Raw genomic sequence first — 10,333 nt, 5'->3', positions numbered from 1 at the left:
TGAGGTTTGGTCTCACTGGTTTGAATAGTACATTGAACTTGATGAAGAAGCATAATACTGGTGAATGTGAGCTTTGTTGGGTGCAGGAAACTATGGAGCATGTTTTTTTTTTGTTTGTTTTTTTTTTAGTTGTCCAAGGCTCAAGCAGGAGAGGGAGTTATTTCAAAATACACTTCAAAGTGGTAGCATGAGCTTAAGTTTAACAGAGGTGTTGCAAAGGGTGCACTTTAGGTTTTTAGAGGGTACAGGACTGAGTATGAATTGAGTGAGATTATTTTATTACAGTTGTAGTAGGCACGGGCTGTTCTGATCCACACTCCAGTCTAGAAGGTGGCGGTAATGCACCTAACGTTGTTTGCCAACCGCCATTAAACAACAGAGGAAGAAGAAGAAGAAGAAGAAGAAGCAGAAGAAGAAGAAGAGTAAGAGTAAGGGTGAGAGTGAGAGTAAAAGTAAGAGTAATGCACATTGTTATCCATCTGTTGCAACAATTTGTGCTTAAAAATCTTGTTTTGATTAGCATTGTTGTTTAGAGGAAACATTTAAAAAAATAAAAAATAAAAAAGAAGAAGACGCAGAAGTAGAAGCTATTTTGGTCCGCACTCCATTCTAGAAGGTGGCGGTAATTCACAAAAGTTGTTTGCCAACAGAAGAAGAAGTAGTTAGGTCACGGAAGCCGTCAGGCAGTCAACGGGAGAAAGGTGATGTAGAGAGAAATGTTAGTTAAATGTTAAGTTTCCATAGAGCTACACACTACGTGAATGTTATACGTACGTAATGAAAATAAAGATGCACGTAGACAACAGAATTATTGTTATTAACGTTTAATCCAAAGCTGAAACTCCCTCAGAGTTTGCCCGTTGTGTGGATTTATTTTTACAGGGCTAACGTTAGCGTCATGCCTCAGAGCTGCATGTGCCAGTGAACTTTGGCTTGTTGTTAGCTGGCAGCCTAACGTCAACTTGGTCTTGTCCATAACACTGATATTTTGATCTTAGATGCGAGTGTTAAGATGCCGTTAGTTAAATGAGAAAAGGAAATGCTACATTTCTTCAACATCAAAATACTAATAAGCCACTTGTAAGCGTTTTATAACATGTAACCTGTACTATATGATTAGACATACCTTGTCATTCTGTGGTTTTTCTTTGTTATTCAGATTTTCATCAATACCATGAAGTGTTAGGCTAAATAAAGCTAAATGTTTCATATTTCAGACTGAAAGTACAAAACACCCAGGCAGCAGGTCTGAACACTCAAATCTACAGAAAGTTTTGTGTTAAAAAAAGTTTTCGTATGCTATCAATTATGGTTCCATAAATGAAAATCAAAATTGGCAGGTCAGACTTTAAAAAAAAAAAAAAAGGAATTGGCCAAGAAATTGGGGCATTTCTAATTTTTTGTTCCAACCACCTAGAGAAGGTGAGTGAGTAGTGTCTGCATGTGTGAAACATGGATGAGGAGATGTGAGCATGTGGGGGTCTGAGCTTAGCGGGTCAATCATTTGTCTTTCAAAAGGACAATGACCCCAAATACACTTCCAGGCTATGGAAGGGCTGTTTGACTGAGAGGGAGAGTGTTGGCATGCTGCAAGATGTAAACCTCATAAAGTCAAAGGTCAGGGTGCAATTCACAAAGACAGAAACTTGTAAGAGTTCTGGAACAAAGTTTGATGTACTCAGGAATCAAAAACCAACCACTATCAAAATGATGGGAGCATAAACACTTCATCTGTCAAAGATGGTGCTGGTTCTGTTATGGCCTGGGCATGTATGGCTGGTACTTATTGATGATTTCACTGCTGACAGAAGCTACAAGATGAATGCAGAGGTATTCTGTGTGCTTGCATTCAGCCAGATGTATCAACATTTAGGACAGCCATCAGAAACATGAGGCCAAAGCAACATAGGAGCTATTCATAATCAAGAGGTAGAATATCCTCAGTTGGGCGACTTTATCACCTGATCTCAGGCCAGTTGAGCAGCATTCCCCTTATTTACTTACATCCAACTGAAGGAAGAGAGACACCACATCAAGCAAGAGCTGAAGATGAAATGCAGACTACTTCATAGATTAAAGGATTTATTGAAAAAATTATTTGCAGATGATCAATTCAAATCATTAATTGCAACCCTATTATGTACAGTATAACCACCCTGTTTAGGTTTTTTCTGCTTGTATATATATTGTATTTTGGTTGTTTGTAATTTGTATTCAAACCCAAGACAGAAGGATACTGATGACATCACTGTGATGTCATCATGTTATATATGGTTATATATGTACTCAATATATACCACACAATACTGATGACATCACTGTGATGTCATCACAGTAGTTTTTTTTTTTGTACTTGAGAAGGCGTCATCCCATGATGAAGAACTGACCTAGTGCCCTGTTAACTCTAACCAAAGCAAAAAGAACATTTCATTCCTTGTTAAATTTAGCTTTAACCATTTCCTGTTCTGTTTGGGTTGGATCAGGTTTATGTATTCGGATGTAGTGTCTGCAGAATGCGGTGATGCCCCTGGAGGTCAGATGGCCATTCCCACAATGCCCTGCTTTGGCATGGCGGGTCTCCAGTTCACTGATCATGGGCATGGTGGGCTCATATTCTTACTTCTGGATTAGTAAGTTGGTTATATATGTACTCAATATATACCACACAATACTAATACACCAAATACCTTGCAAGAATAGTCTTACTTTCTAAAAGAAGTAATACAGGTTTTCAGTTTTTTATCCCACCTATTGCTTTTTGTTTTTCCATTCTCCCTCTCAATCTATTCATCTTCAGAATACATGAACTGTCTGACGGTCCACAACCGTGAGGTTCTGATTAACCTGATTGACCAGAGGCCTTCTGACACACCTCTTATTACTTTGTCAAATCACCAATCCTGTATGGATGATCCACATATTTGGGGTAAGGACAGATGCACAGAAATAATCACACAATCATTTTAGTTGATAAAATCCAAAATAATCTTTATTTACGACAGGCATGCTCAAGCTCCGACAGTTGTGGAACTTCAACAAAATGCGGTGGTGAGCTTCAGTTGTTTTTTTACACCACATTCACTTGTTTGTAAAAAATGATTACATTTTGTGGCTAATGACTAATCATTTGCCTGTGATTGACAGGGCCCCAGCAGCATCTGACATCTGCTTCACAAGAGAGCTGCATTCCAGATTCTTCAGCTGTGGAAAGTGTGTTCCCATCTGTAGAGGTGAGCATCTGTTAGCATTTTTTATTGTCCACTGAATGAATGACTTACTGTATATTATGTGCTTTCTTTAGGTGATGGTGTTTACCAGAAAGGAATGGATTTTATTCTGGAGAAACTGAACAAAGGAGAATGGGTACACATTTTTCCAGAGGGTATGCTAACGTTTCTGCTCACAGCTTCACTCTGCATTGTCATCCTTCCCTCTTTTTCTGTAGCCTTCATGTTTTTTTTTGGTAAATTTTTGTTAATAATGTCCCCGCATGCCTAAGTGTCCCTGAGCAAGACACTGAACCTCAAATTGCTCCCGGTGGCTTGACTAGCGCCGCTGTGTGGCAGCCTTGTCGTGTGTGAATGTGTGTGTGAATGGGTGAATGGTGTATGATCTCCTGTAAAGCGCTTTGGCCAGTGCATCACACTGTGAAAAATGCGCTATATAAATACAGTCCATTTACCATTAATAAGCATTCCTTCCCTCATTTATCATTTAACAGGCAAAGTCAACATGACTGAAGAATTCATTCGGTTAAAATGGGGTGAGTGGAGTGCATGTTTTTGAGTGTTTAGGCTCATGCAAAGTATAGTTTAACAATTTGTACAGTATAATTCTGTACATTCTCAACACCTTCAGCAAGAAGATGCAGTAGATTTGTGAAGGTCACAGTTGAAAGAGCTTTAGAAAGATTAATGTAGAATGATTATTTGTATGCATATAGTCCTTGGCACTTTTAAGATGTATTGACTTGTGTGTCAGTGTTACATAATCCTGGTTCAGATACACAAATTTCTGGTTTGTTGCTTTAGGTGTGGGTCGGTTAATAGCGGAGTGCTCCCTTAATCCGATTATCCTGCCGCTCTGGCATGTGGGTGAGTAACCCAGCACCACAGTACAAACCACATATGACAACAAATTATCCCATGTGTTCTGCTGTTTCACCACTTTGTTTTTAGAGTCTGTTACACCTTAAATAGTAACAACTGCAAGGAGGTATCAGAAAACTCAATTTCTAAAATGTCATATATAGGAAATTAACATACTGCACATACAGGCAACTACTTACAGTTTAATTGCATTTTTTCATTATTTCATTATTTTGTTTGTTGAAAGCATATAGGAAATATGGACAGAAACGAAACCGACATGTAACATAGGTCCCCAGCCAGATCTGAACCGGAGACATAGCAGTTATGGCCTTACACTTAAAAAATTTTTTTTATCACTGCTCAAGCAAATTTGCAGATTATAGTCACTAAGTGATATATTTTTAAATATTTAGTAGGAACCAAAGAGCTTGGAGGTGAGAGCCACAGACCTTGCTGTTCTTTGTCTTTTCACGGGATTTATTGATATGAAGAAAACTATGTTCCTTGTTTTTTAGAAACAGGTCTAATTAGAAATGAATGCAAAATATCAAGTATGACAATGGACCATCACAGGGGATACAGGTGCTGACAGAACACTGATTGCTTCATGCAAGCAAGTAATTGTCCTTTTTTGTGTTCTACTTTTGTCTCAGGTTTGAGCGACGTTCTACCCAATGTGACGCCCTACATTCCTCAGACTGGCAAGGCAAGAAAACTTGGACCTAACCCTAGAATGTTGCTTTCATAAATCTTGCTTAGCAAGGCTTGTTTTTACCAGTGTAGCTTTAACTGGTGGGTTTTTTTTCTTCAGAGAATTACAATCCTGGTGGGTAAACCGTTCAGTGTGAAGGAACTTCTCCATTACCTCCGAGCTGAAAACAAGAGCCAGGTGAGGACAGGATAGATTCATATGTACACAGTGCACCATTTAATGGAATTCCTTCTCCCCAGTATCCATGCTCGCTCCCCAGTATGCCATTACACAAACCCAAAGGTGTTCTTTCTGTTAAATGCTGCCTGCCCTGTTTACTGTAGGCTACATTAGTGTGATCACTATTAATTTTATTTATATTAAAAAAAATTGAAAAAAAAATACCCCACTCGCCCCACTTCAGGGAGCCACTCTCCCAGTTTGGGGGTCACAACCCCCAGTGTTCCTATTACCACAGGGACCACTTGTGCCTTCACCTTCCACATCTTTTCTAGCTCTTCTTTCAGCCCTTGGTATTTCTCGATCTTCTTGTGTTCCTTCTTCCTGATTTTGCGATCGCTTGTGATTGCTACGTCTATCACTACGGCCTTCTTTTGTTTGTCCACCACTACTGTGTCCGGTTGGTTGGCCATTACCAGTTTGTCCGTTTGTATCTGGAAGTCCCTCAGGATTTTAGCTTGGTCATTCTCAACCACCTTTGGAGGTGTATCCCATTTTGACTTTGGGACTTCTAGCCTGTACTCCGCACAGATGTTTCTGTACACTATACCAGCCACTTGGTTATGGCGTTCCACGTATGCCCTGTCTAACATCTTGCACCCCGCTGTTATGTGCTGGATTGTCTCAGACTGGATAGCTCAGTGGTTGTCACCACTGACTTTGGTATGGAAGGTCAGGGGTTTGAACCCCAGTCACGTCAGTATCCAGCGTGGGGTCTTAGGCAAGGCCCTTAATGCTACCTGCCTACCTCATGAGTTAGTTTCCTTCCAAGTTGTTCATGCACTGTGATCTGATCTTGACCAAAGTCACAAGTATCAACAAACACAATATTTCTAAGCTGATAAAACAAACATTCGTGATCTTTCATGTTTTTATTGAACACACTCATTAAACATACAAAGTGATGGTGCAAAAGGTAATGGTAACAGTGTTTTAATAATTGGTTAAACCACATTTGGCAGCAATAACCTTAGACAAGCGCTTCATGTAGCTGTGGATTAAACCTGCACAATGTTCAGGAAGAATTTTGGACCATTCTTCCTACAGATTGCTTTAGCTCAGCCATTTTCTAAGGACGTCTGTTGTGAATGGCTTTAGAGGTCATCCCACTGCATCTCTGATGGGTTGAGGTCATATTGTCTAACTATATTGTCACACTATGTCTAACTGTGGACTGATGAACATCTAAAATCTTTGAGATGACTCTGTAACCCTTTCCAGCTCCATGCAAATCAACAACTCTTGATCGTAGGTCTTCTTAGATCTCTTTTTTTGTGAGGCATGGCTCACATCAGCTGATGCTGCTTGTGAATAGCACACGGACACTGTTCGAGTGTTTTTATAGTTCAAGGTCCTTCTAAACCACACCTCCATTCTCGTTTCATTGATCGGACTCCAGGTTTGCCAACACTTGGCTCCAGTTTGACATTTAGTGACATCAGTAGTCTGGTGTTGCCATTACTTTTTACACCATCACTTTGTATGTTTAACGGGTGTGTTCAATAAAGACATGAAAAATCATGACTGTTTTATCAGGTTAGAAATATCGTGTTTGTTGATATTTGTGAATTTGAAGCTCAGATCACATTTCATGACCAATTTATGCAGAAAACCAGGAAATTGCAAATAGTGCCATTATTTTTTCTTATAACTGTATGTGTGAAGTGTTAGCTACATAAGCCACTGATCTGTGAATAATCATTTCTTGTGTTGTTATTGGTCACACTTAGAACATTCCTGTCATAGTTATTGACCATATTTCTCAGTGAAAATGATTGTAAAGCAGCTTTAAAGTCTTGAACATCATAACGCTGGACTAAATGCCGTTTAAAAGTAGTCTTTGAATATGCATATAATCTTGTTTTAACAGCATTTCAGTGACATTTTAAAGGTACATTAACAAATTTCTTTTGAGCCACTAGAGGGTGAATTAGCTAGCTAGTGAAACTCGGAACAAACTTGTGTCTTCTTTGCTAGCAATGATGGAAACTATGGACGGCTGGTTGGGATAAACTGTTCAAAATGCAGCCACTGCTTTGAAGCTACCTTTAGCTAACAGGTCCTGGCTCTGTGACAGTGGCACGGTGTCCATGGCTGGCTGTTTCTAGCTCCACTGAATTAAAAAGGAATCTCTGCTCTTTATATACCCATTGCCATGGTGCAGTAGTATCACATGCTCTTAAACTCAGACTGAACATTCTAGAGAGGTTCTGCTGGAGGGCTACTAGGAATATAAAGCAAGGTAAATCTGCAAAAGTGGTGAAAATGCAGATGGATGGACGGCGAAAGTAGCTGACAAATTAAATGTATATGTAGGCTCTCTCATATATCATTTAAAACCTTAAAGTGACCACAACTGCATGCCCACTACTTTGATATGACACTGTAATTTGGTTTATCACTGCTAAATCAGTAAATAGTAACCCTGTGCCCTGCTGCGTTCTCATACATCCAACAGGGTGCCAAGCTGCAGAAAGTAAAAGGATTTCCAGTGCACACAAGAGATGTCTTCAGTTGTTCGTCACTAGATGATGACCTAAACATCCCTTTTGTGTGATAGATTTTCTGTTACTTTAAATAATCTCTTCATTATATTCAAAGTGCGACCACAACGAGAACCTGGAAACAGATGAAAGTTTGAGATTCTCCACAACATGTATTTTCATCTGCAAAATCACAATATTTATTGATCTTTTCTTACAAATAGCAACTGTTTAACATATTTCAGGAAATGATTAAGTCTAGTTGTCTGCTGTTTGAACAATTATCAGTTGTAGGCTGTCATTTTGATCAGAGTAGGTCAGTTTCTTTTCAGAAATGTTACAAATTATTTCACTGTTCACATCATTACATCACATGGACATTAGTTCATGCAGTTGTCAAAATATGTCAAGCCTTCAACTATGATGAATTCCACATACAGATATACAGTTGTAAGAGATACAGAATTCCTACCCCTATAGTTTTTACACATTTTGCAAGTGCAACTTTTGTCATTTCAGTATGAATTTACAATGCAGTAAAATGTGCAAAAAAGTGGCACAATGGGAATCCTTTCTGAAGCAACTATATGTACTGTAAATTCTGTTAAACTGATACACTGAGAAAAACTATAACAATAGGCTTAAGGTCAATGAATTCCCTCTGTTTTTAAAGCACATAGGAAGAAGGCAGACTGAAAAATCTGGAGGAATTATTTCAGAGCCAATTGCTTTTAGAATAGCTCAGCAGCCAGCGCTCTTACATAAATGTTCCTCATTACAAACTGTATATAAAAATTACTGCTTCTGAGAAAGCTCAGTGCAATACATTCTGACTGTGTGGTGGTAAAAGCATGGCTCCTCCTCTTTGTCTGACCCCTAATGTGAAGTATTAACAGGCCAGTTAAATAAATTATTCCCTCTTGACTGAAACTGTACCATTTGATTAGGAACAGGTCAGGTTGGGTCCTCTGATGTCAGTGGGTCGCTTCCTGTTTTGACCTGTTTAAATCTGAGAGGGCATCTTGTTTACATTGAATAAGCCTGAGAACAAATTTGCTCCTGTGCAGGTTGCCATGAGAAAGCCCAAAAAAAACAAAAAAAAAAAAAAAAAAAAAAAACAATTCTGGCATGAGCAGTGATATTTTTGGCCACCTGATCATCAGTTGGCTTCACTTTCAGATCCTCAGTCAGTTGCTTAAAGGAAGCTATGGTTGTTGAATGTTACCACAAACTTTAGAGAGTCAGAAAAATTTCAGCACTTGAAATTTCATCAGCCTTAATTATGACTGGCTTACAGGTCCTGACTAGTCAATTAGGGTGTAATAAGTTAAAAAAGCTCTTGAGTGTAGACAAATAGAAGGGTTTGCACATGCCACAATTACTGTTCATTTTTTTTAAGTTTATGAAATAAGTAATTACATTAACAAAACTTAATGCATTTTGGATGTTTAATTTATGGATAAAGGATTTCTGGCAATTCTGTGGCATTTTAAACTTTTGTTTGAAAAGACACTTGTTAACGTCACATTGGCCTCTGGGGCCTCTTGTTATGGGAATTTTTGCTGTTTGCTTGAATGTCTCTTTAGACCATACAATCAAAATATCTTCAAGTAAATTTTATATTTATCAATCAATCTGTTAATCAACTAATGGATTGCTCATTAGTTGACATAACTGGTTTGTGATGAAGTTAAATGCAAAGTAATTGTAAATATGTTGCACCTTCTTTCTCTAATCTCTTTCAGTTGGAGATGAGGAAGACATTGACTGATTTCATCCAGGTGGAGTTGAGGAGTCTGAAAGCCCAGGCTGAGGCTCTCCACAAGCAGATACAGACCAAATCCTGAGTCTCAGCCATCCTGCTTTGTGTGCTGCAACCCACATAGCCAACAGGACTGAGGGTAGTACCTTAGCTACCCTGTTTATATCTCCTTTCTCTTCCTCATACCCACACCACCACACTGAGAATCCACCATGTCATGACATGCTTCTGAACATTTTGGACAATTACATCTATCTTGAATTTGGGTGCACCATAAACTCTTTTGTAATTCAGTCATTTTTAAAAGCTGGTATCATGTTTTTATTTATTTCCGCAAATTCATTTACTAGGATAGACTATAATCCACTGTTAATCAAAACAGGATTAAGTACTTTAGGAAGTGGATGGACGAATGAATGAGTTAGTTGAATTTATACCAGTCAGTGCTGTGTGACATGTATGCCTCCAAACTGGTCCAGAAGAGTAAAAGAACTTGAATATTTGTAGTTTTTAGACCTATTTTCTACAGTCAGGTAGGGCATGACGTATGAATCATGTTAGTCATTTAACTTATTTAAGATACAGAGCCTTGTTACAGCTGTTAAACCGCTGGTACCATCAACCCAGCACAGCATAATAAAATTAAATCAATTTTGGACAATTCACCACCTCACAGTTTTTGTCCAGCCCAGTGCCAATGCAGGGAGTAGTGCGTCCTATTGTATGTAGCAAGGTGGAAAGTAAGGGAGTGAAGGATGGGGTGAATGGAGGACAGGTATGTACCAAGTCTGACTTTATAATGCTTGACACCAGAATTGCCCAAACATCACAAACTCGCAATGAATTTTTTTTTTTTTTTTTTTTTTTTTTTTTTTAGAATAACCATGACCTCTTCTTAACCTTGTAGTTAAAAAGTCCCTTAGAAGGTCTCGGAACAGTCACTGAGCAGGTATTTTGTCAAAAATAGAACAAAAGAACTGGTGTATTTGATTTCACACTGCATATGGCACAAGTAGTTTTCTGCTCTTTTTTTTAAACCAGGTTATTTAATATGAAGCAGCAGCAG

At 38.6% G+C, this 10,333-nt stretch overlaps 1 protein-coding gene across 1 annotated transcript; it reads left to right on the top strand.

The window, feature by feature from the left end:
* Positions 1-557: 557 nt before the first annotated feature.
* Positions 558-10,112, top strand: tafazzin (tafazzin, phospholipid-lysophospholipid transacylase). The gene is made up of 11 exons (XM_020609232.1): positions 558-701; positions 2,484-2,630; positions 2,798-2,926; positions 3,003-3,048; positions 3,145-3,230; positions 3,302-3,382; positions 3,722-3,763; positions 4,032-4,094; positions 4,745-4,797; positions 4,903-4,980; positions 9,251-10,112. The coding sequence occupies exons 2-11, from the start codon at positions 2,522-2,524 to the stop codon at positions 9,350-9,352; spliced, it is 789 nt and encodes a 262-aa protein (XP_020464888.1). The 5' UTR covers positions 558-701; positions 2,484-2,521; the 3' UTR covers positions 9,353-10,112.
* The last annotated feature ends 221 nt before the right edge of the window (positions 10,113-10,333 follow it).

This window comes from Monopterus albus, unplaced genomic scaffold (assembly GCF_001952655.1).
Source record: "Monopterus albus unplaced genomic scaffold, M_albus_1.0 scaffold98.1, whole genome shotgun sequence".
Taxonomy (NCBI): domain Eukaryota; kingdom Metazoa; phylum Chordata; class Actinopteri; order Synbranchiformes; family Synbranchidae; genus Monopterus; species Monopterus albus.
This window is presented reverse-complemented; position numbering and strand designations above follow the sequence as displayed.

Bases quoted from the DNA above. Each gene is read 5' to 3' on its own strand.
- tafazzin (XM_020609232.1), top strand. From the start codon at position 2,522: ATGCCCCTGGAGGTCAGATGGCCATTCCCACAATGCCCTGCTTTGGCA. The intron at 3,383-3,721 runs GTATGCTAACGT...ATCATTTAACAG, and splicing joins GGTACACATTTTTCCAGAGG to GCAAAGTCAACATGACTGAA. The intron at 3,764-4,031 runs GTGAGTGGAGTG...TTGTTGCTTTAG, and splicing joins ATTCATTCGGTTAAAATGGG to GTGTGGGTCGGTTAATAGCG.